Source organism: Medicago truncatula, chromosome 4 (assembly GCF_003473485.1).
Source record: "Medicago truncatula cultivar Jemalong A17 chromosome 4, MtrunA17r5.0-ANR, whole genome shotgun sequence".
NCBI classification, from domain to species: Eukaryota; Viridiplantae; Streptophyta; class Magnoliopsida; order Fabales; family Fabaceae; genus Medicago; species Medicago truncatula.
The window spans coordinates 43187149-43214147 of record NC_053045.1 but is presented as its reverse complement, the minus strand read 5'-3'; the positions used below and the strand labels follow the sequence as shown (position 1 = coordinate 43214147).

Here is a 26999-nt window from a genome sequence, read left to right as displayed (position 1 = left end):
GATATATGTATAGCCTGAGAGAGAGTTGCTTGAACTTGCTGGGCATAATGGGATAGTAAGTTCATTGGACTTCCACCCATTACGAGAAATTCTTTGCTCGTCTGATACATGTGATGCAATTAAAGTATGGGATCTCGAACAGTGTGTCACGATTAACAACTTTACAGTGAGTCTAACACTCATATTTTAGTATTCAAAACTGAATAACCACTCACAGGTCACATGAGTACTATGACTTGTATAAACATGAATTTCAGGAAGGTGGAAGGCAAGTGAGATTTCAGCCTGGATCTGGGACGTTTTTGGCAGTTGCTAATCAAAATGTTATAACCATATTTAATACTCAGGATTTGAGTGTTTTCCACAAATTTCAGGTGAGCTTCACATATCATATATAAGCTGTGTATCATGACACCAGTATTACTTCACCATGAATCTGAATCTCATTCCTAATTAGGGACACGTCAAAGAAATTAAGTCTATATGTTGGGATGCCACTGGGAATATGATTGCCTCTGTCAGTGAAGATGATGTACGTGTTTTGTCAGTTTTTATGAAAGAGTCCATATATGAGTATCCATCAAATGGGAAGAGGTTTCAGTCCGTCATATTCCATCCTCGATACCCTAACGTCTTAGTTATTGGTTGTTTTCAGGTAAACACTTCCCTCCGCTTCCATTATGATTGCTGTCCCTTCTATATTGATTATCCTGATTTATGGAATGAAGTCCTGTTTTCATATATGGGCTGTGTCTATATCTCCAGCTGCTTATGCTGTTGTGATGATTTGTGGATTAAAGTCCTGTTTTCATACATTATGCAAAACCTGAAAATTTCATAGGCCTACAATCTATAACAAACGCTTAAGGCCATAGAATCAAGCTATTGTTTACTAGATTATGGAGGATATGGTTAATACATAAATCCATAGCTATTGATTGCATATCTATCTTCTGACAATCAATAGAATATGGCCTCATGATTCATCCTCAACCAAATCTTTTTAGTTCTTTTGATTGGATCTTAACTTCTCTTTATATAGATAGAAGGTAAACAGTTTTCAATTTTCAATGGTTTGGACCTATTTATTGACTAATTAAGGTTTTCATTATCCCCAATGGACTTATACTGGCATCTATTCATGAAGCTCATAATCTCTTGGTAGTACATGACTTGCTAAATTAGACCATATAAATTTGGGCTCCCTAAATTGAAATAGAATAAGAATCGAGTTTGTAACAAAAAAAAAGAGGATAAAAATAAAGATTTCCAACTGGTTCCTCTGAAAGTAATAAATACTTTTATGTTTCAAGTATTTCAGCTTAAAGTTTTTGGGTTTGATTGTCATGCAGCAAGTAAAAAAACTTATTGCATAAAGAGAAAGTAAATAATATGTGTACAATTTATTACAGTGCCTGGAATTGTTGATTCTTGAGAATGGCCAAACACATAGCAGTACACATGCTTCTGATTTATCAATTACTGGACTAGCAGTGGCTCAAAATGAAACCATCACATCAGCTAGCGATGATTCTGTGGTGAAGATATGGAGATGAAGTTATTGTCTTTGTTCCTTGGTGTAAATACCTCCCCTGAAGTTATTGTCTTTGTCTCTTAGCTAGTCACGTAGTGAGAAAAAAAAAATTCCTGTTGATTGAGTCCAGTAGTGCAGATGTAATCAAATAAAAATGTGTTAGTTTCTTGAGGCAAATGTTCATGAAATTATGATGTAATCAAATAAAAATGTACTCATTCGTTCTATTATAGGAGAGTATCAGTTTTTGGATTATGTTTGATCATACCTTCAGTAAACTTTGAAAAAATTAAGAGCATTGATCACTGATATAAAATTCTGAAGTAGTTTTATCAGTAAGGATGAACCATTTTTTGAGGGTATATTGGAAGAGCCGCATAACTGCATAACTGTTCATATCTGTTGGTTAGTCCACATTCCAATTTCATTTGAATCAAGAAAATAATGTAAACGAATGAAATTGAAACTGTAGCATAGTCGTAAAACTGAATTGAAACGATTCTCTAAATAAAATGATTAAGTCAAATTTAAAATAGCGTAAACGAATGAACATTTAACAATGTTCTTAGTGTTATGCAGTACAGTTTTAGATGTTCATGGAGAGTATACGAGAAAATCGTAGTTCAACGCGTGGTATACAAGGGATGAATGATTCCCGGTGCCTTTGAGCCTTTTGAGTGAATGCAATTCTGATTTTAGTGATAAGAAAAAGTTGTATTTTACTGATTGATAAGATGCCTTCTTTCATTGATATCAATCACACCATATAGGTGCCAAACTGTTAAATTATTGAAAGAAACAAACGTCTTCGTGTCACAAATTATGGGGCCTAACTCATCCTTACAAAATCAGCTTGTAAGGTGAGGAGTGCTTCCTCTTTATAAACTCTTCTCAAGAATCTTATCTATCCGAGTGTTGGCTGCTAACAGTTTGATCATCAAAACAACACCTAAGAACCATTATCAAAGTATAAATTTGGTTCATATTCACATCATAACAGAAGTAACTTGTTCTCCAAGACTCTGAAGTCCACATTAAAGAATGTAGTGTAACGACTATATTTGGAGTTTGTTCTCCATGATTCTAATGTCCCCACCTCTATAAAAACTCAACTATTCATAATTCACAAGGTTAAGAGATTGCTCACAAACCTTGGACCAAGGTAGTAAGAGTTTTCACATCTAACTCGAAACCTCGATTGAGATATTTTTCAACAACTGAAAATGTAAAACCCAATTGGCCCAATGAAATTCAACTCCAACAAAGAACAGAGCGATATCTTTGCACATCAGAAGATCTATTTCAGGCCAGTGCTTCTTCTTAGGTAAATCCCTCATTTCTTGGCGCACAAAGAAGCAGTTGCTTGTATCTAGATCCTCATCCAAAGTTGAGTATATGGCACTTGCAGCTGCTACTTGTGAATTGCAGTGGCTTCTATATCTCATTCAGGATTTGCAGTTAACTTGCACCAAACCACCTGTCATCTACTGTGACAATCAGAGTGTCCTTCACATTGCAGCTAACCCAGTTTTTCATGAAAGAACAAAGCACTTAGAGATTGACTGTCACTTGCTTAGGGAAAAGCTGCAAGCTGGTGTCATGAAATTGCTTCCAATCACTTCTCAGGCTCAGATTGCAGACTTCTTCACAAAGGATTTGCTACCTCAACCTTTCCATACACTCTTATCCAAGTTGGGATTGGTAGACATTTGCCAACCTCCAACTTGTGGGAGGCTATTGCATAGTTAAGACATTAGTGATGATAAATCCTAGATATAGAGATAACTTGATATACAAGTTATCAGTTAGTTACATTTACCTAACTGTATTAGAGTGTTTGTTAATATACAGTTAGTGTAGCATAGTTCCTATTGTATTTCACTTCTCCTATATAAGCTGTACTATCACTTTGATCACACTTAATGAGAATTGATTCATTCATTTGTTCCATCATAATAAGCCTTTGATATAAAACGAATGAAGAAATCTACACACCATAAGATTTGCAAAAGGAAACAAGTTGTATAAGATTGATGCAAGTTGAGCAACTTTTTGAAGAAATTTATATGATTTCGGATAAATATCAATGAAAATGAATTGCTGTTTTCACTTTCAGTAGTTTTACGAACGATGAATCATCTTTGTGAGGGTATAATCATATTGGAAGAGCAGCATAATGGTCCGTATATGTCACCCACATTCCAATTTCATTTCAATCCATTAGTTGTATCAAACTACAGCATAGTTGTATCAATTCCTTTACGATATGTCTCCTCTCTTGCAGTCCTATTTGATAAGCTCAGCTTGGCCAACCAACTGAGCCACATCCATTAGATTTTACAATGTTCAACATTTTACAAAGTCCTATTTGATGACAGGAAGAAAAGAGCAAGAAGAAAACTCCAATATCAGGAAAGAAGGAATGGATATGCATATGTAAGTCAATGTAGTTCCTCTCTTTGCTTATAGCAGATAGCAGGAAGAAAAGAGCAAGAACAAAGATCCAATATTTAAGTAAATGTAGCTCCTATCTTTGTTAATAGGTTCACACAAGAATAATTGTCTTTTCTCTAAAAGTGTGCTGTTTATCTACAAATTATTGTTAAAGCATATAGCAAAATTATTTATCAACTCGACATATTTTGTTTGCATGTATATAAAATAAAAAAAAAATAACGATCATTTTTTGTGTGAAGAAATAACGATCATTTATTGTTTATTCTAATAATAATTAGTAAAATGATAACATAAATGTATAAATGACTTGTTATGTATCCTAAGTTAGCAAAGGAGTTGCATTACTTAACAGATAGTAATATATATCCTAAGTTGTAAGTCCTAGGAAAGAAATTGCTTTACTTAACATATAGTAATAAATGACATCCTAATGTGTTTACTTATGAAACCTATTTTCATCAATTTAACAAGCCTGCATTAAATTTTGTATAGTGACCAATGTTGAAGAATCTGCAAAAACAAAGAGCTACATCAGAAGCATGATCTGAATAAAGCAACATAGAGATAATTTGATCTAATCAAAATGGTTAAATTAAGAGCATTTTCGTTTTTTGTTTAACCTTTGGTCACAGTATATCATTGATTCATCATGAGTACTAACAAAATACAAAGACAAAAATATTCTTACCTTTGCAAGTAGTCCTTGGTCTATACACAGAAACTTAATTTATTTAACAAGCCTGCATTAAATTTTGTATAGTGACCAATGTTGAAGAATCTGCAAAAACAAAGAGCTACATCAGAAGCACGATCTGAATAAAGCAACATAGAGATAATTTGATCTAATCAAAATGGTTAAATTAAGAGCATTTCCGTTTTTTGTTTAACCTTTGGTCACAGTATATCATTGATTCATCATGAGTACTAACAAAATACAAAGACAAAAATATTCTTACCTTTGCAAGTAGTCCTTGGTCTATACACAGAAACTTAATTTATTGAAAATTTGATATTCTTGCAAACACATAAATGTATCCAAACACGACATTGGATCCACGGCCAAAACTCTCAGACCACATCTCGCTCCTTCCTCAGTACTACGCACTTAACAAATATGCCTTTGAGCTTTTCGTGTTTAGTCATCTCATCAAGAACTCTATCTTCGAAGTTCACAGCAGAGCTCTTGGACTTATCACCATTATTGGCAGCATTTTTTGCTGAAAAAACAAGCTCAGATAACCGGTCTTTTTCGGCCTGTTTACCATATTTTTCTTCCTCAGTAGTCCCTTCAGCGAGCAGATGGTATGTGTATACTACTCTCTTCTGACCAATCCTATACGCTCGGCTGATAGCTTGTCTTTCGACCGAAGGATTCCATACAACATCCAGAAGTACAACCCTTGAAGCTCCAACTAAGCTAATTCCCTCAGAACAAGCTTTTGTAGATGCAAGTAAAACTTTTGCTTGGCAATTTTCAACGTTGAAGCTATGGATTACGGATTGCTTGACCTTTGGAGGATCCTCGCCAGACATGACCAGCACTTCCTTTCCCTCAGACCATTTAAAAGCTGAGTTTAATTGGTCTTTTATTAATTGTAAAGGAGCATGGAATTGGCTGAACACAAGAACTTTCTCGTGAAAAGCATCACATAGCCGAACAAACTCGAACAAAAATTTTGTTTTGACACCTTCATGTGGGTTCAGTCTAAGCTTTTCCAGCTGATCCTTGTCGAGAGCAGATTTTTCTTCTTCTGAAAGAGCACATTCAAGGAAAAGCGATGGATGGACAGATGTCAACGCTACCTTACGTTCAAAGTTAAATATTGTGTTCTGAGAACGTTTAATGCTCTTCAGAATTTCATTCTGCAAACTACCAGCCTTCAAAGTCACCAAACTGTCCCTTAACCCAGGAAGCTTATTTTCAAGGATTGCGCCTTTGTGCACATGAACAAAGGGATCCATTAGCAATTTAAACTTCTTGATCTGATCATCAGAAGGGTCTCTTGTTTTGTTGAGCAACGCTGGTTCCCAATTCCATTTTTTAGATGATTTAAGTCCCTGATTTTGGCAAAAACTTTTTAGCTCAGGCGGTATTGTGTTAGGAAAAGAAGGCTTCACTAAGCTTAAGGTGCTGTAAAGCTCCCAGAAATTGTTCTGGAATGGAGTTCCGGAAAGGATAATACGCTTCTGTGTTTGAAGCTTCAAAAACACCTTCCAAATATGACTTCTTTGATTTCTTGGTGTGTGTCCTTCGTCTAGAACTAACAACCCAGGAGAATTAAGTAGAACCTTTCGCATATCACAGTTTCCTTCTCTCTCATTCACATTTTCATGCTTTCTCTTATCTTGGCATTTTTTCCCAAACAAATTATAGCTGATTCCAAGAATGCTTGGTTCTTTGAACCACGAAATCAGTTTTGCCATCCGCGTTTCATGAATATTATGCCGTGCATTAGACATATCAAATGTTTCAACCGCATCAGGATGCTCTTTACCAGATAACTCGGGATTGTTTAAATTGTGAAATGGAACTCCGATGTCCAATTTCTTGAATTCATCCTCCCAAGTTAGTAGTATACTAGCAGGAGCAACAATAATCGGCAAGCATTTGGGAAAGGCTTTCAAATATGCCTTGAGAAACACTATGGTCAGCCTTGTCTTTCCGGTTCCAGGAGCATGAGAAATAATACAGCCACCTTCGCTGGAAGGATCGGCATTCTTTAACTTTTGAAGCTCAGTGTGTCCTGCCATGTTTTTCCAAATGAATTCAAAGCCTTCTTGTTGATGAGGATATAATTTTTGTTTCACACCAGGAATTAGGTCCCAAACTGTGCCTTCATTGCGAGAGAAATTAGTCTCCGAATCATTATCAGAAACATTTAACTGAGATCCATCAACATGTGAAACATTTACTCCATCAAATGATGCTTTTTTTCCTGAACCTTCACCGGGAAATCTATCAATCTGTGTCACGTGAAAAACAAGTATGCAAAATTCAGTTCCTCTTATCAAACCTTATATCAGCATGATGTCAAAATATTAATCTAACAGCAAGAAAATTTAAACTTAAACTTGTTTTCAAATAAATCAAATCAGCATAAAACAAAAGATACAAACATCAATGCCTCCCACCACCAACGGATCCCATTATCAAATCAGAACAAACATACAACTAAGGTCCTTTTCCATTACTACATGAGTACTAAATGTCATTATAATGCCATAAATCATAATAATACATTGAATACCACAGAAATTGTTTCTTTCTCTTCAGTTTTAACATATAATGCGAATTTTAATGTATTGAGAATGAAAAAAATAATGTGAATCAGTTTGTCAATCGAGGATCACAAAATAAAGCGGTATGTTCAAAATAGCGCCACTTTAGCCACACAATTAGACAACACTTCATATTGAATCGCCGCCTATTGCGGAACAATAGCATTTTTTCAAATTTCGCTATCCAGATCAAAATTAAAAAATTAACCAGGTTATTTTACATAAATAAACATGAAACGGTGCTTACCACAGGTGGTGAGATATATTTGATCTCAGTAACAACCTCATGACACAATTTGCAAAATAGACCAATCTCTTCATCGAGAAAACTATCATGTTCACAGCGGAACGATGGACCTCCGTTTTCTCCTAAATTTCCAATCTGCAGAGAGTAACACGCTATGTCACTGATTTTTCCTTACGAATCTCATTGTGAATCTTATAGATATCATTTAGATCACCAAAGTTTAACATATAAACAGTTTAAATTAAAAATCAAAATCAGCTTAAGCACTAGTCCTATTAGTTCACAAAGCTTAAGCACTAGTCCTATAGTTCACAAATTAAAATTTAAAAGCAAAGTTCAAATTTATATGTTCTTATAGAGGAGGATTACCATGGATTCAGCGTCAGATTCTCTACGGGCTGTATCAAATTCATCCCATAACACTTCCTCCTCCTCTTCCTCCTTGGTCTTTTCTACTTTTTCCACCTTTTTAAGGCTCCATATCCGTTCACGAGGTGTCTCCACAGAGACTGGTGGTGGCCATGTATCTTGCTGACCAACACCATCGTCGTTATCCTCTAACACAATTGAATCATTGTTAATGGTATTCTTTCTTTCCCAATAGCATTTAACAAGGAGTTCGAGTGAACGCAACTCCTTCCGCGTAAAATGTGTGCTTTTGACGCTTTGATTCAAACCATTGGTATCAATAGATTCCTTCTTCTCACCATTACAGATGTTAGCTCTACCTTTATAATCCCTTCTTTTGTTCTCCATTGTTTTCTGTTTATCTGATTCATTCATCTTTTCTTGCTTTCTATGAACTGAAGAAACTCCTCCAACATCTAAGCCTTTAACAAATTGATCTTTTCCTCGATCAGAATCACCAACATTTTCTTTGGATTTGGCTTTTGACTTGGCATTCACTCCAACATCCACACTCATTGGTTTCAGTGTCTCTGATACTCCATTCAGTTTAGAAGAAGAACTACCCTTCTTCTCAATGATACAGGAGGAAACACTAGCATGATCTGCATGCTCCAACTCATCAATATTTGTGGAAGATGGAACATTCTCATTCTCTACCTTCTCGTATTTCCTCTTAAAAATTCCACTTTTTTTACGCTTCACCTCTCTCACCATTTCTTCATCATTATCATAAGATGGACTATTCTCAACATTTACTTTCTCATTATTCCTCTCAGAAATTCCACTCTTTTTATCCTTCCCCTCTCTCACCATCTCCTCATCATCATTATCAGAAGATGAACAATTCTCAACATTTACTTCCTCATCATTACCCTCAGAAATTCCCCTTTTTTGACTCTTCACCTTTCTTACTAATTCCTCCACCACATTGAAGTCTTTTCTGTAACCCTCTTTTTTCTCCTTCTCCACCACCTCCTCCTCCTCCTCCTCCTCCTCGTCATCATCATCATCAACATAAGAGGAGCTAGAAGAACTGTCATCATCATGATTGTCTGAAATTTCATTCAGTTCATCAACTGCAAAATCTTCATCACTAGAGTCATTTTCTTCACTCTCATCAGAATCATCCTCCTCCTCACTCTCTTCAGAATCATCCAAATCAATTATAACCTTTTCACCTTTATCAGAAAACCTACCAATTCCCCCACTTTCATCACTTTTTACTCCCTCTTTAACAGCATCATCTTCTTTTTTTTCTTCTTCTTCCTCTTCTTCTTCATTATCAGCATCAGAATCAACAAAGTGTTCTTCATCACTTTCACCATACTCATCTGAACTTATCGAAACCGGGTTATCTTGTTCCCTCTCACAATTTTCATCAACAAACTTTCCATCTTTAGACATCTTGTCATCACTATGCTCTGAACCTTCTTGACCAACATCTTCATATTCATCATCATCGATGGAAACTACCTCAGCATCTGCAGGAACAACAAAAGGTTCTTCGTTCATCTTCCTTTTTTTAGAACGAGAAACATAGTCCAACCCCTTATCTTCTTCATCACTCTTTCTCCGTTTTGATGAACCACCAAGTAAAAGAGAACCAAACAACGGAACATTCTTGCTACGAGTTCTGCTAGAAACACCAGCCATCACAAACAACAACAAAAAAAACAAACAACTTCACTTGTATTCTTTTAATCTCTCTGTCCGTGTTAGGGTTTTTAATGTATATTTGTCTGTGTTAGGGTTATATTGAAAAAGGTTTCAAGATATATACCGAAAAAAAGTTCACAAAGGAAAAAGAATCACAAGTTGGTGTGAAAGAAATAGAAATAGAGAGAAAGAAAACGTATGAAAGAAGTATTTTCCGGAAGAAGTAGAGAAAGAAAAAAGTGAGAAAGTGAAGAGAATGCTAAATATGTAAAGTGCAATAATGGCGCCAACTATAAGAGGGGAATCGAAAACTAAATATTACTCCAAGATCTTCTTCCAATATTCACTCTTTATTTTATTTATTTACTCCTATTTTTTAGAAATATAATAAATGAGTAAATATATTCTTTCTTTTTTTATTATTGATTTGAATGTATATTTAAGTTTTTTTAGGTGATATTTAAGATATTTTTTAGTTTTTTTAAGAAGAATTTTTAAAACAAAAAAGTCTTTTAAAATCCTTTGAAATCTCAATCCAATACACCCCACTAATTTTAGTTCAGATTAATATATATATCCCTATATATATGTGTGAACATATCTTTTTATTTCTAGGCAAATTGTAAACGTGCCTGATATTTTTATTTTATTTTTTTTTTAAAAAAAATGATATTCATTCATTCAAATCGATGAGTACATCATTCAACACTTCTAAAAACGTAAAGGATGAATCTGCAAACAAACTCACAACATCCAAGTTAATAGCATATAAGTGCATAATGTCTACAAACATATCTGATAAAATTAAAATGACCGAAATACCATGTCTCCGGATCTGCAACGTTGAAACCAATTCTTTGATTGAATGAATAGTTGATCTTTTAATATGAATCAAATGAACACCGCAAGAAGACGGAAAATCAAACAACGCCGCAGAAGACGACAAACAACACACCACCACACTTAGATGATCAAATCACGAAGAAAAAACCTAAATCTATGTGAAAATCACTTATTTAGATTGCAATAAAGAGGAAAAAGATGAAGAGGGGATGATTATTTCAGGTCAAAAATTGACCCAAAATCACCCTCAATGAAGAAACGAGAAGAGAAAACCTAGAGAGAAAACAAGGACCGATTTGTTGGAGAAGGAGCAAGTCTGAATTTATTTTTGAATTTTAACAATTGAGTTTTCGATTATATATTTTTTAGGTAATTACTTTAGTTTTTTTAATTGAGGTTTGGTCAACTAATTATAATTATTATCTTCCAAAATCCATATTTGTTGCCGCTATGTAGCATCAATCGATGGTGGTGCGACGAGGGTCTCGTTCCTCCGCACCATTGTACCTTTTTTGACGGAGTTTCTTTCTCTGTTTCCTTCTGGTGGTCGTAGATCCACGTGTTTAACACTTTTCCGTTGTCGTTCCACTGGCTCTCCGTCGTTAATAGGGACATGATGGTTTGGTCGGCTTATTGGGAGGTTTATGGTTTTGATTGTTTGGAGACAGATCTGGTTTTTTGGACCAGTTTCTCTTTTTGTTTGTTTCCTTATGTACTGGCGGGGAATGAGCGTGATTTTGTCATCGTAAAGGGTCTTTGACTTCTTGGTTTTGTGTTTTCAGGTTTGGGTTGGTGCGCCTTCTTTTGGTGTTGTTGTTGTTCGCGCCGAAGGTTGGTTTGGTAATTGGTAGGTGGAGTTTCGTGGCTGGTGGTGTGTGCACCAGATGTTCTTCATCGACGTCTGGTATATTTTTCATTTTTTGTTTGTGATGTTCGTGACCAGAGACTGAGTGGTTGAAGAATTTTGGCCTCGTTTTGATGTGGTTTGGTTTCTAAACCTGAAGGGGTATGGTTCTGTTAACCTGAAAGGGTTTGAATACTAACATATTGGATTCATCCATCGATTTGAGTTCTTATGCGTATGTTTGAATCATGTTGTGTTTGATGGCCCGACTGCTTCAATTGTATGTTTTCAGGTCTGTTGAGATCTCCAGGTTTCTAGTCATCTTGTCTGCCTACACTTTGTATTTGATGCTCGAAAGAGCTTTTATGCTTGCTGCTTTGTTCAGGCAGCTGTTGGCACTTGAATTTTCGTGTTGGCGGTCAATTCATTCGACGTTTTTAAACCATGACTGTTATTTGCAAAGGCTTACTTTTTTTAAACCTGGTTTCGCGCCCGTATGCAGGTTCTCTGGATTGCATCGTGATTAGTGGATTTTTGTTATGATAGATTAGAGTTGATCCACTAGGTATGCTTTATTTTGATGCATCCCATTTTGAATTGTACTTTGGTCAAGTTTCATGTCTAGTTGTATCTCTATTTTTTTATTTATTTTAATTTTCCTTTTGTCTAAAAAAACTAATTATAATTATTTAGAATGTGTTTGGTAAACTCTTTTTTTTAACGGGTGTTTAGTAAATCTTAGGTACCTCTCAAATTCATCCAATTATGTCGTATTTTATATTATATTATGTTATTTTAAAATAAAATCAAATTTTGTATTAGTTTTAATCAAAATTCATGGTAAGAATTCACCTTATTTAATTGTTTTTTTAGGCAAACCATATTTAATTGTTTAATGTGAATGATATGTGGTGAAGTTTTCAAAGAAAAAAAGTTCAATATAATATCTATGTTTTTGTTTAGAAAAAAGAACTATATCTATGTTTGCATGCTGTGATATCATCTATCTTCGCATGCTAAATCGCGTAAATAGTTAATAGTTTTTTTTTTAAAAGATTTTTTTATTTTTTTTAACAAGTAAAAATGGAATATAGATTACCACCGATAATTCATCTCGTACAAGGTGTGCAAAAGATGATCACCAAAACAGAGTACAACAATAAGTCACTGATGCTTAACAACGAGCACTGAATTGAAAAAACGGAAAAAGAAAATTACAGATTAATGCCTATACAAGACAGAGGGTGCCGCCACCACTCATGATAGTTAAAAATAGGGGTGGGCAAAATTAACCAATAACCGAACCGAACCATATCAAAATTAACTGAACCATTTCACAAATTTTTGAACTGAACCATTATTTTGATAACAGTTAATTAACCGAACCGAACCATTAATAACCACAGTTATCCAAACCGAACCGAACCAAACCATAACGATACAACACAATTTCACAACACCTCTTATTTTTCAGAGAACCAAATGAAACCAATTGAAAAAACCTTGCAAACCCTGCAAACTCAGCACAGTTTTTCAGACAATCTCTATAAGTATTTCAATTTTTCTGACATGTTTGGTCCAAAACTGACATTGTTTTGACGTGCTACCTGTTGTTAGATTCTTGTGCTTAGAAGCAAATAGTTGAATATATCTATCTATCTTACGTCTACCAGCTTTGACTTATATATTTTATGGAGGGATTATATATCTATTGTTTGCAATTGAAGTATGGTCCTAGTATTGAACCTCCAACATTTTGGAACATGTTTTGTAGGCAGGAACTGTAGCTTGGTTTTGATATGATTTCATGTGATAAGCCATACTTACCTCTTAACAGTAATTTGTATACAATTCTAGCTCATATGTTTGTTTAAGAATCACATATGGTTCAGTTATATGGCAGCAACAAGTGTGTAAACTGAACATCTATCGATTGCATATTTTAGTTCTAACTAGTCTATTGATTTTTTGATTACACGGATGTCAGATGATATAACACTTATCAATGGATTACACTTAATATATCAATAATGTTTTGAATACCCTGCAATTAAATTTAAAAAGACAAAAAAAAACACAATTAAATTAGCAAAAGGATAAAAAAATATATTTCGGTTCAAAATTTTGGTTTTAGTTCGGTTCAGTTCGGTTAATAGACAAGCAAACGGTTAACCGAATTATAACTTTGGTTCAGTTCGGTTAGTTCCAAACCTTAAACGGTTTGGTTCGGTTCGGTTAATATGGTTAACCGAACCATGCTCACCCCTAGTTAAAACCAAAAGTAATCATATTTTCCTTTAGCCACTGAAATGATAACAGTTTGACCCTCTCTGCAACCTTTTGATGAAATACCATGTTGTTTATTTCCTTCTAAATAATCCAGACACAAGCAAATCAGATTATCCGAAAGAATGTATGTGAAGAACGCGGTAATTATATATAAATTAATTTGGATTACAAGGGAAAAATATATAACTCAAGTGAAAAATATTTGCTGTCATACATAATCGAGTTAATTTATATATAATTCTATGTTTGCATGTTGTGATAACCATCTATGTTGTAGAAATATTTTTCAAGGGAAAAATATATTTTTTTGTCATATAATAATTTAAGCAAATTGTGGAAAAAAAAAATATCGATAAACAATTATTTGACGATTTACTTACCGTAAGTAGTATGTTTTGTAAGTTGAGTTACGTCTTAATAGATAATTTCTCAAATGTAAGGTGAATGATTCGACGAGATGGGGAGTCGGTAGCATAATTTTGTGGTTAGTTTGAAAAATCATTTCTTGATTTTGTGGTTTTTTTTTATGCTAACGATCCGGTTTTCATAAGAAGAGGGTTCTGGTAAACCAAAGTTCGACTTCGACTCTGAGGTATGTATAATCTGATCAAGAATTGTTCCATCTAAGAATCAAAATTCGGATTCCTCCAAACAATTCTTTCTTTGATGAAATTCATTAACCATTTGAGTCCAATTGTTTGATTATTTTGTGGTCGTTGAAACACTAGATTTTATGGTTAATATTAAAACATCATTACTTGATTTTTGTCCCTGCAGTCATGCATCACCAATCATGCGATGTTGGATTAAGATCAAATGACCAATGATGTTTGACCGGAGTAAATCCAAGTTGTAGCTTTATAAATAGAAAAAATCAAATATCATTTTATTGGTATTTGGTGAATTGGGCAAAAAAAAAAGAAATCAACCCAAAGCTATAAAAATCAAATATCATTTTATAGGATATCATTTTCTAAAAATTTATAGACTAAACTTAGACTAAATGCAATAGCTATAAAAATTAGCACTCTCTGCAAATATGTAGGCTGAGATTTGATGATGACGTAGGAATATATAGGACCACAAATAGCTAAAAAATAGGAAATAATCCACAATCTTTATCTTTATTGCATTACATTCAGACTGTATTTTGAGAAACAAAATTGACATGTACTTTAATATAGGAAATGTGCGAAAGAGACGGCAAAGGAATACAATGATGTATCAAACATCCTTGAAAAAAAAAATGATGTATCAAACATGTTTGATGGATTGAGTTGATCAATTAATTTGAATTAAAGAATAAGAAGTTGAAGATTTGGGTTCAAATTGACATGTACTTTATTTCTTTGATGCTCAGTAATAAAAGTCAATCAAGACAAATTGTTCTCAATTTCAAGATACTGATAGTTAGTTATATGCAGGATTCTTTAAATACAAAATATGTAAATACCAAATAAGAATCTGAATATAATGTTATATGCTGATCCAATCAAGTTTGGACATTATCCATATGCTCTTGCAAACATTTTAGTCCCCTGGAAAATCAAAAAGCATAATAATTCAAACCATAATAATTCAACTTAGGCTTAATTATGTACCTAAGATATAAGGGCTTCTCATCATGCTTTTCTACTTCAGGGTTTTGATAAAGTAATGTTATGTTTGATCCTTCTATGAATAAAGGTCAGGAGTCTCAGATATAAAACAAATGAAGAAATCTACATACCATATTAGATTTCCAAAAGGAAACAAGTTTTATAAGGTTTGTTTAGTTTGAGCAACTTTTTGAAAAAATTGATATGATTTCAGACAATAATCAACGATCCAAATTTGTACATATCAATCAAAGTTGTAATCTTACCTTGGCTATTTTCAAGAATAGAGTAGTATATGTGTTGCTTTATTGAAAGCCATATTTTCTAATCATTGCCAAGTTTAATTGACCTTTCTATCTTGTGTATGTAAATACTACTAAACATATGCATCCAAACTCTAAATGGAGTAAATGCAGCTTAGTCTAAATAGAGCATACCCGAACTCAATGTGAAGTGCATTTTACCCAAAAATCTTACATATATAGTAGGAGAAGAAAACACTAAATCATAGTCGCATAATTCTCTTGAGATGATGTGAACCGCGAATCGGTACGTGTGCACCAATTTGTGGTACTTCTGCGAATTGGTTCGCACGAATTGTAATCCGTGGAAATCGAAGAACGAGTTAAATGAGACAAGTGAGTGAAGATCGAAGAAAGAGGAAGAAGATCTCGAGTAAAAGATAAAAGAGAAAGGAAAATATTTTGTGGAGCAATTAAATTTTGCAAGAAAATTTCTTTGAAGTTTGGAGAAAAATAAATGTTTTGCAAAATAACACCTATAAATAAGAAAAAAAAGCTAAATAAAAGTGAATGTTAAAAATGGTTTTGGGAAGTGGCCACTGGTTTATTGCAGCTGAATACTTAATCATTCTAATTTTTTTTGCACTATCAATCAACTTAATATTAATAGGTTTTGAGTATCAGAGCGGAGACGAGGGGCGGAAACATTTAGAGGCTATGTGGAGCTAAAGCCCCACATCCAACTTCCCTATTTTTTTTTTCATTATAAACAGGGTAATAGTTATTTTGGTCCCTAAATATGTAACGAGTAGTCACAATAGTCTCTCAATGTATTAAAATTTTAAAATAGTATCTGATTTTGCACTTTATTAGTCAAAATAGGTCTGAAGTGACAATAAGTAAAGTATATTAAAAGACTAATATGATAGTATTTATAAATTATTTTGACTAGCAAAGTGCACAATCAAGGTCTATTTTTAAATTTTGATACATTGAGGGACTATTATAGTTACTCCTTACATATTCAGGGACCAAAATAATTATAACCCCTTATAAATAAAACACAATATGTTAAGAACCAACACATTTGTAAAAACTCATCAGTTCGAATAAGATCAACAAGTCAGCCAACAACCTTGTGCAAAATTTATGGAAACAAACAAGTGTAACACATTTGCTATGATTTATAAGTTTTTGAAGTTGATTTTGCTTTTGTCGATAACAAGTGCCAATGTTAGCAACTTAACTAGATTTTATAGCCCCACATGCACCAAACGTCTAGATCCGCCCCTGGCGGAGATAGAGTTGAGCAATTGAAAAAGACTCGTACTCGTGCTGCGTATCAACAAGAATTACGAACTATGTGACTATCCACTAAACAAAAAAAAAAAACAAAAAAAAACTAACCACACACTTAACCGCCACAGTATAAAAATGAAAAGATTTTCTTGTTATGCATGACTCTGCATGGTCACTCGCTATTGTCTTGCAGTACTTCACTTTCTCTCCTTTTATTTTCTTTCATTAATCATCTTCTTCATCTAAGTGCAAGAACCATTTCCTTTAACATGGATCCAAAAAATCCCAAAGAAGAACTGTGAGTAGAGTACAATGCTGCATGCATGCATGTTCTTTCCTTTTTCTTGAATTGCTTTCTTTCATTTTCTTTCGTAATATGAATCCTGTGTGTTCTTTGTAGTTTTCAAAACTTTCTGTATGATTACCTCAAGAAGAAGGGATTGTCAAACACTGCTGAGATTTTCAAAAATGAAGCTCATGTTACCGGACATTTTCCCCCTGGTGTGTATGCTTCTGCTTAATTCATTTTACCTAAAAATCTTTATTTCTTTGATGCTCCTTGCATTATTTCATTGGTCTTATATAATATGGATAATTCAGCTTGTGTGTGATTCTACATTTTCTTTTCTTTATCTTATTATATTTTCTTTCTTTTTCTCATTCATTTCTGTGACTGATTAGTTTTATTTAACTGTGCTTTCAGAATTTGATAAACAACCACATGGATTGTTGCATGATTTCTGGAGTTTATATAATGACAGTAAATCTAGGCAACAGATGCCCGGACCGTCCAGTCGCACATTAGCCGGTGTGCTAGATTCTTTGAGGAAAACTACCCCTCAAATAATTCTGGAAGGACATTCTATTCAAGAGCTTGCATGTAAATTTATATTCTATACATCGTTGGCATCACAATTCTGTCATTTCATATACTTCACATGATATTTGTTAGTTGTGAAATTTAGATGACAATTAAGGAAATTTAGTTGATTAAATGTTTATTTTTATTTCTAACACAAGGTATTTCAAGCGGTCAAAGTCTTTTGTCCTGCGATTTATCATCGGATGGAAAGATTGTAGCAAGTGGTGGGATTGGGAAGAAGGTGAATAATCTATATGATAAATTTTTCAAATCCATTTGTTTGTTGTCACTTTGTCTATCCAATGTATTTATCCTTCCTTATATTGTGGTTTATATAGCCTTTCATTTGCTACCTGGAAACTGGTCTTTCTGTTACGGCATTGGAGTCACATTTAGATACCATCTTCGAAGTTAGATTTCAACCAGGATCAACTGTGTTTGCAACCTCTTCTGCTGATAAAACAGTAAAATTATGGGATGCAAACAGTGTGAGTCTCTTTCTTTTCACATCTCCTTCTACTCACTCATCTGCATTATTCCTTCCTATGTAACTTATGGATTAATTCATTATTTGTATATGTATAGCCCGAGAGATCATTTTGCAATGTTGTTGGACATAATGGGACAGTAAGATCATTGGACTTTCACCCATTAGGAGGAGTTCTTTGCACGTCCGATACCTGTGATGTAATTAAAGTATGGGATCTCCATAAGAATGTCTTAGTTAACGAATTTAAGGTTAGTCTTAAACTCATTTTTGCAGTATTCAAAACTCATCTTTTAAAGTATTCAAAACAGAATCACAGAGTAAAATGACTTGTATAAAAATGAATTTCAGGCAGGAAGCCTAGTGAGATTTCAGCCTGGATCAGGGAAGCTTTTGGCAGTTGCTAATCGAAATGTTATTACCATAATTGATACTCCGACTATGGTTGTTATTGACCAACTTCAGGTGAGCTTCACATATCATATATAAGTTGTGTATCATGATACTATTATTACTGCACCGTGTCTCTGATTCTCATTCGATATTAGGGACACGTCAAAGACATCAATTCCATATGTTTGGACGTCACTGGGAATATGATTGCCTCTGTCAGTGAAGATGAAGTACGTGTCTGGTCGGACAGACGATGCATATTCGAGTATCAATCAAACGGGAAGAGGTTTCAGTCTGTCATATTCCATCCTCGATACCCTAACGTCTTAGTTGTTGCTGGTTTTCAGGTAAACACTTCCCTGCGCTTCTATTATGATCATTAAGTCCCATCTATATCTCTGTTAAGTAAATGTTACAGAGGTTATACAGTTAGACTCAGTCATAGTTGAACCTATTAAAACTATAAAAGTATACGAGGTGGTTGCATAAATAGTAAGTAAATAATCTGTGGACAACTTATTGCAGTGCTTGGAATTGTTGATTCTTGAGACTGAGAAAAGACGTAATAAAGGAGGTGCCTCTGATGTATTAATTACTGGACTAGCAGCTACTACGGCGCGAAGTGAATTCAATATTGCATCAGCTAGCAGTGATTCTGTGGTGAAGATATGGAAATGAAGTTCTAGTAAATGTCTCTGTTCTTTGGTGTAAATTCCTCCACTACTTCAGTTTCTAAGATTTGTTAGATGATCTTTGTGTATATGTACTCCTTGTCTTGTAAGCTCTAGTCAGTGAAAGAAAAAATTGTTGTTGATTGATAGCAGTATAGATGTAATTAAATAAAACATGTCTTTGTTTTTCAATTGAAATGTTGATGAAATTATGATGTAATAATCAAATGGAAATGACTAATCTATAAGTAACAGAAGAAAAATAGGCGACCAATATATGTACAAACAATCCATCTCTTAATGCTCTTGTTATCATTTTAACAATGTTCTTCATCTCTCCTCAAGAATTGCAGTCTTATTTCATATGCTCTTTTTTAGTGGATAGTCACATAATTCACAATTCACGGCTGTATGCGATGCGAGTACGGGTCTGCAATAGGCGACATGAGAAAAATTCATTACGTATGAAGATATAGAGCTTCAATTTGTTTCGATTTGTATCACTGAGCTATCAATATGTTTTTAAAAAAAAATATATTATTTTTTACTAGAAATTTGAAACTAAACTTAAAATTGATAAGTAATATCTCCGTCTCAAAATTATAGTCGTTTGAGATTTGTGCATGATTTTCAAGAAAATAATTAATTGTGGTTATTTCAATGATAAAATTAATATCATTTACTAAAATACCATTATTAGTGGAGTAATTAAGTTAGATGAAATTCAATAAATAAGGATATAATAATGAAAAATAATAATAAATGTTGTTTTGGTATTCTAAATTGATAATTATTTGGAGACAGAGAAAAAAATGTTAAAAAGACAATTATTTTGAGGAGTATTATATATATCAGAAAAGTGCACATGACACTTTAGCGAGTAAACCACCAAATTGGTCCCTGTCTTTGTACCAAATTCTCAATTTGGTCCCTAACTCTATTAATAACTTATAATGGTCTTTGTCTTTCTCAAATGTTTCTCAGATTGGTCTCTGACTCTATTAGTTGTTTTTTATTTTGAGTGTTAATAACTCAATGTCTTTTGGATATTATTTAGTGGTTAATGACGTAATGTCTTTTGGATCTTATTTGGTATCTTAATGACTTAAAATGCAAAATAACTAATAGCGTCAGAGATCAATCTAAAAAATATTTGACAAAGACATAAACCATTTTGAGTTATTAATAGAATCCTAAACCAATTTAAAAATTTAGTACAAAGGTAGGGACCAATTTAATAGTTTACTTCACTTTACCATTGTGTTACATTCAATGTATGATTCTTAACTAGTAATTAGTTAAAAGTGAAAACGTGGTGGCATTTCCTTAGATGATTTTTTATGATTCTTACCTTCACTAGAATGGAGACATATTATAGTGAAAATAATTGCTATGGGAACATATTATAGTGAAAAAAATTGCTTTTTTAAATTAAAGAGTCAAATCTCATAACTTTTATGATAAAATAAAAATATATTTTTATTTTTTTATATAAAAAAAAATATATAAGAATTTCCCCAAAAGAAAAAAAGAAAGATTATAAAATGAGTTTAATTTCCTAAAAAAAGAGAGTTTTATATAGAGAAATAAAAGAAGAAGAATGTACCTAAACTAAAGGAACCGCTTGAAAAATAATAGCAGCAATTCTCAATGGCACGGATTGATTAGGTGGCATGTTTAGACTCGTTGATTGCTTATTGAAGGATTAATGGCACGGATTAATTGGTAATAGATATATAAGCAGCAATTATACGCTCTCCCTCTCAATTCAAAACAAACCCTATTCTGCTAGGTACTCTCCCTTCCTTCATGAACAAGAAAATGTCTCATAAACCAAAAACCAATGCCAAATACCCTTCTTTCTCTTTCATTGAAACTAATCATGCTGGAAAACAAAAGATTGCATGGTTTTTTTCTTATTCTGTTCCTACTCATAATAACAATTATGTTGGAAAACAAAATAAACACTCATGTGATGTTTGCAACAAGGTTTTTACTTCTAACAAAGCATTGGATGAACATAAGAGGTGTCACTCTCAAAACGGTATTACTAACACACCAACTACAGCACCGTCTTCCATTGATGATCAGTTTCTACCACCCAAGAAACGGCATGCGCTCCCATCTTCCATTGATGATCAGTTTCTACCGCCCAAGAAACGGCAGGCGCTCTGGAGAAAAAGATATATGGATATTGATGATGATGATGATGAAGTTACTGTTGCTGAAACTCTGTTGCATATATCTCGCGAGGGTTATGAAGGATCAACTGCCAATATCGATGTGAATCACAGCGGCGCTAAAAGGCAAAAAATTCCAAACAATATGGATTTGAACGAGCTTCCAAGTGATGATTTTGAAGATAATGAAGAGAAGAAGATTAATGAAGCTGAAACTGAAATCGGGTCAAAAGTTGTGAAGAATTTTGATTTGAACGAGCTTGCAAGTGATGATTTTGAAGATGAATCCAATTAGTGTCTCGTCTTGGTTTATATCTTTTTAATGATTTTGAATGATATTATGGTTTTTGTGTGGGATGAATACCCTTGATGTTATCATGTAATTTTCCTTAATTGGAAGTTGTTTAGTTAAAATATCATCATGAATTATTGAGCAATTTGCTTACAACATATATATAGAGTTTAGATTATCAATTATTACCTTTTACATTTGTCTTAGTCTTCTAATTTTGTTTGAGTGAGAAACTAAGTAGGTTATTTGCATAAACAGAATAAATCAAGTTTTGGTAACAGAAATTGATGATAAGTTCCACCTTTGAATGTTTTAGCGACAAAATACATAATGGATTAGAATCTTTTGCTATGTGTAATTCTTTGTAGTGTATTTATTACAAAGCCTTGTGACTAAAAGCTAAAACACAAAAGTTGCATGAAGGAAGGGGATTTTGTCTATTGTTCCTGAGAATTCTCTATGCTTCTTATTTTAAATGACAATCGTGCACTTTATGCAACTAATTGAAAAAGATTCTTGCACATGAAACAATTATGCACTCTAAACTATCACATATATATTAGTGCTACACAATAGTATAACTGCATAATTGTCCATATATGTTGGTTTCGAGTTTTCACATCTAACTCGAAACCTCAATTGAGATTTTTTTCAACAACTGAAAATGTAAAACCCAATTGACCCAATGGAATTCAACTCCAGTTAAGAACAGAGCGAAACAACGACATTGTATCGTTTGAGTCTGACCTTTGATGATAAGAGCTTGTTGAACAAATGTGCCGAGGTGGTGTTTGTTCCTCTCCAATTTCAGAAATTTACAAACTATGTCGGTCATTTAAAAATTATAAATGTTGACTAGATTCCATGTAGACATAATATTTAATTCCACATCACTTAAACTATTTCCACATCATCAAAATTTTGGTCGAAATTAAAGGTTGGTAAAAATTTGACTTTTTAATATTGTGTACAAGTGAAAAGGTTTGGTAAAAATGGTGACTCTAACAATGTTTAACTTAGCTACAAATGAAAAGGCTTCTTGATAATCTACGCCATAAGTTTGGGTACAGCCTTTGGACACTAATCTTATACCGATTTGCAGTTTTGGTCTCCTAAGTATCACAATCTTACGATTTCTTGCACGATTAATTAAATAATAATAGGTTTTTAGTATCGGAGCAGAGATAGAGTTGAGCACTTGAAAAAGACTTCCATTGGATCTAAATATTTAGTGTGTTTTGGATGGAGGGTTTAGGAGAGGTAGGGAGGGGAGGGTTTACTTTTCAATTTTAAATTATGGACACTCAAGAATATTTTTTTAAAAGTTAACGTATTAACATGATAAATAATCATATAATACTTCAATCACACTTAATTTATTTTAGAAAAACATGTTATATAGTCCGTAATTTAAAAAAGAAACTTCTCCTCCTAAACCCTCAATCCAAAGAAACCCTTAGTGATTTCTTTTTAATTTTAAGTTTTGTTTCAAAATTCTAGTAAAAAATAATCTTTTTATTAAAAATGTATTGATAACTTACTTTACTTAATTAGGTAATACTGGTACGACAAACCGACACGAACCGAAGTTCTATATCTTCCTATGTACCGGATTCTTTTCATGTTGCTTCCAATAAACTAGTACTTATAAGGCGTACCAACGGGAATTGTGAATTATATATGTGACAATCCAAAAACAAACCAACAAAAAAAAACTAACCACACACTTAACCGCCACAGTATAAAAATGAAAAGATTTTCTTGTTATGCATGACTCTGCATGGTCACTCGCTATTGTCTTGCAGTACTTCACTTTCTCTCCTTTCATTTTCTTTCATTAATCATCTTCTTCATCTAAGTGCAAGAACCATTTCCTTTAACATGGATTCAAAAAATCCCAAAGAAGAACTGTGAGTAGAGTACAATGCTGCATGCATGCATGTTCTTTCCTTTTTCTTGAATTGCTTTCTTTCATTTTCTTTCGTAATACGAATCCTGTGTGTTCTTTGTAGTTTTCAAAACTTTCTGTGTGATTACTTCAAGAAGAAGGGATTGTCAAACACTGCTAAGATTTTCAAAAATGAAGCTCGAGTTTCCGGACATATTCTCCCTGGTATGCTTAATTTTGCACCCTTTTGCTAATTTTTCTTTATTCATTTTACCCAAAAACTGTTTCTTCTTTGATGCTCCTTGCATTATACTATTCATTTGCCTTATAATATGGATAATTGAGCTTTTGTGTGATTCTACATATTCTTTTCTTTATCTTGGTATTATATTTTCTTTCTTTTTCTCATTCATTTATGTGACTGATTAGTTTTATTTAACTGTGCTTTCAGAATTTGATAAACAACCACATGGATTGTTGTGCGACTTCTGGAATTTAAACTATGGAACTTCCAGTGAGAGTCAGGTTATATATAATGGCTAAATGTTCAATGTTAATCAATGGTTCTTGGTTTCATTCATAGCGCAACACACTCATATATTACTTAATTTTCAGGCCCCAAAAGTTGGTGCTACAATGGACAATACCCCTCAAATAATTCGGGATAAATATTCTATTCAACACCATGCAAGTAAGTTTCTATTCTTTACATCGTTGGCATCACAATTCTGTCATTTCATAAACTTCACAAAATCCTTGTTAGTATCTTGCCAACTATATTGCAATTCGTAACTTCAGTTATGAAATTAAGTTATTCAATGTTTATTTTTATTTCTTACACAAGGTTTTCTAAGCAATCAGAAGCTTATGTCCTGCGATTTTTCATCTGATGGAAAGATTATAGCAAGTGGTGGGATTGGGGCAAGTGATGAGAATGGGGCGAAGGTGAATAATCAATGCGATAAATTTTCCGCTTCCATTTGTTTACTGTCACTTTTTCTATGTGTCTATCCAATGTATTTATCCATATATTGTGGTTTATATAGCCTTTCATTTGCTACGTGGAAAGTCGTGCTTCTGTTACTGCATTAGAGTCAGATTTAGATATCATCTTAGAAGTTAGATTTCAACCAAAATCAACTAGATTTGCAACAACTTCTCGTGATGGAACAGTAAAACTATGGGATGCAAAAAAAGTGAGTATCCCCTTCAACTCCCTCTTCTGCATCAGTTCTTCCTTTGTAATTTGCCGTTTGATGTTTCACTAGATATATTTTTTATGTATAGCCTGAGAGAGCATTGTTCAATTATGTTGTACATAATGGAAAAGTAAGATCATTGGACTTCCACCCAACAGAAGAAATTATTTGCTCATCTGATAGCAATGTAATTAAAGTATGGGATCTTAAACAGCATGCCACGATTAAAGAATTGCAGGTCACTCATCTTTTACTATTCAAAACTGAATAACAAACAAGTACTCACCACAGGTCACTTAAGTACAATGACTTGTATAAAAATGAATTGCAGGCAGGTGGAAGCCTAGTGAGATTTCAGCCTGGATCTGGGAGGCATTTGGCAGTTGCTAATCAAAATGTTATCACCATACATGATTTAAAGGATCCCAATGTTCGGATCAATCTTCAGGTGAGTTTCAAATATCGTATATAAGTTGTGAATCATGGCACTAGTATTACTGCACAATTCTGTCTGAAACTCTGAATCTCGTTCCCTATTAGGGACACACCAAAGACATCTATTCCATGTGTTGGGATGTCACTGGTAAAATGATTGCCTCTGTCACTGAAGATGATGTACGTGTTTGGTCGGTTTTTATGGTGAAACAATGCATGTATAAGTATCCATCAAATGGGAACAGGTTTCAGTCTGTCATATTCCATCCTCGATACCCTGGCGTCTTAGTTATTGGTGGTTTTCAGGTAAATACTTTCCTCTGCTACTATTATGATCGTGTGTGCCATCTATATCTCCATTTAAGTAACTGTTACAGAGGTTACACTTAGACTCAGTCATAGTTGAACCAAAACCAAGGTTTCTTTATTTGTTGGCTAATTAGGGTTTCCATTATCCCTAATGAACCATTTCTGGTATCTATTTATGAAGCTCATAAGAATATAGATTTCCAACTGGTTCCTTTGAAAAAAAGAAAACAAAAATCATGAGAATTTCAGCTTAAAGTTGTTCCCTTTGATGCTTATGTAACAAGTACAGAAGTTATTGCATAATATTAAGTAAATAATCTTCGGACAACTTATTGCAGTGCTTGGAATGGTTGATTATTGAGAACGGGCAAAGATTTAATAAAGGAAGTGCCTCTGATATATCAATTACTGGACTAGCAGCTTCAACGGCGCAAAGTGAATTCCATATTGCATCCGCTAGCACTGATTCTATGGTGAAGCTATGGAAATGAAATTCTAGTTAATGTCTCTGTGCTATGGTGTAAATTCCTCCACTACTTCAGTTTTTAAGATTTGTTGGATAATCTTTGTTTATATGTACAAATTACGATGAAAAGAGTTTTACTGTTGATTGAGGCCAGTATAGACGTAATCAAATAAAACATGTCTTTGTTTCTCGATGGAAATGTTCATGAAATTACGATGTAATAATCAAATGGAAATGTACTGCATGTATAGTAACAAAATAAAGATTAAGGGCTTCTCATCACGTTTTCTATATTATAGGAACGTTATCTTCAATAAGTAACGTTATAATTTATCATACCTTCCCTAAACATTTAGTAGATATAAAAACGAATGAAGAAATCTGCATACAAAATTAGATTTCCAAAAGGAAACAAGTTTTTATAAGATTGATGCATATTGTATAACTTTTTGAAGAAATTGATATGATTTCAGACAAATTTAAATGAAAGTGAATTACTGTCTTCACTTTCAATAGTTTTCCCTATAAGGATGAACCATTTTTGTGTGAGGATATCATTACATTGGAAAAGCAGCATAATGGTCTGTAGATATATGTTGGTTAGTTCGCATCCCAATTTTATATGAATCCTACAACAAACTATAACATAGTCTTAATACCGAATTGAATCAATTCCTTTCTGTTATGTCTCCTCTCTTGGCTCTTGTTATCATTTTGCTCATTAAAACATAACTGACTCTTAAAATATGAACAAATCAAATATTTAACAATGAAATTTTAACAATTTTCGTCATCTCTCCTCAAGAATGTGTTATGCCAGAATCGAATTGCAGTCTTATTTCATAAGCTCCGCTTGCACAACCAACTGCAGGAACAAAACTACAATATTTGGAGAAGCATTATTCAGAATCCAAATTATTCTGCTTATATCCAAGTAAATGTTGTTCCTCTCATTGATAATAGGTTCACACAAGAATTGTTTCTCTCTAAAAGTGTGATGAATATCAAAACTCCAATCTCACAAATATATACGAAATGTCAAGCTAAAGTACCTATAAAAATGTAAAAAAAAGTTATATTAATATAAAATCCAAATTTAACAAATAAGCCAAGGTCATTAA

The 26999-nt window shown here is 33.4% G+C and overlaps 4 protein-coding genes across 4 annotated transcripts; 3 read left to right on the top strand and 1 right to left on the bottom strand.

Annotated features, from left to right (window-relative positions):
- Nucleotides 1-470: 470 nt before the first annotated feature.
- Nucleotides 471-1711, top strand: LOC25493138 (transcriptional corepressor LEUNIG). Its single transcript, XM_024780702.2, has 2 exons — nt 471-655; nt 1413-1711. Exons 1-2 carry the CDS (start codon nt 506-508, stop codon nt 1554-1556), a joined length of 294 nt encoding a protein of 97 aa, XP_024636470.2. The 5' UTR covers nt 471-505; the 3' UTR covers nt 1557-1711.
- Nucleotides 1712-5059: 3348 nt separating this feature from the next.
- Nucleotides 5060-9578, bottom strand: LOC25493137 (SNF2 domain-containing protein CLASSY 3). Its single transcript, XM_039832772.1, has 4 exons — nt 9003-9578; nt 7887-8909; nt 7518-7652; nt 5060-6955 (listed from the first exon to the last, which is right to left on the bottom strand). The coding sequence occupies exons 1-4, from the start codon at nt 9576-9578 to the stop codon at nt 5060-5062; spliced, it is 3630 nt and encodes a 1209-aa protein (XP_039688706.1).
- Nucleotides 9579-11040: 1462 nt separating this feature from the next.
- LOC25493136 (transcriptional corepressor LEUNIG) lies at nt 11041-19116 on the top strand. Its single transcript, XM_024780700.1, has 11 exons — nt 11041-11097; nt 11207-11271; nt 11561-11653; nt 17097-17197; nt 17400-17576; nt 17717-17799; nt 17897-18046; nt 18144-18296; nt 18397-18510; nt 18594-18785; nt 18964-19116. The coding sequence occupies exons 1-11, from the start codon at nt 11041-11043 to the stop codon at nt 19114-19116; spliced, it is 1338 nt and encodes a 445-aa protein (XP_024636468.1).
- Nucleotides 19117-23462: 4346 nt separating this feature from the next.
- On the top strand, nt 23463-25903 carry LOC25493135 (transcriptional corepressor LEUNIG_HOMOLOG). Its single transcript, XM_013601555.2, has 10 exons — nt 23463-23491; nt 23594-23694; nt 23921-23994; nt 24085-24160; nt 24314-24414; nt 24516-24665; nt 24757-24906; nt 25000-25116; nt 25209-25409; nt 25751-25903. Exons 1-10 carry the CDS (start codon nt 23463-23465, stop codon nt 25901-25903), a joined length of 1152 nt encoding a protein of 383 aa, XP_013457009.2.
- Nucleotides 25904-26999: the final 1096 nt, after the last annotated feature.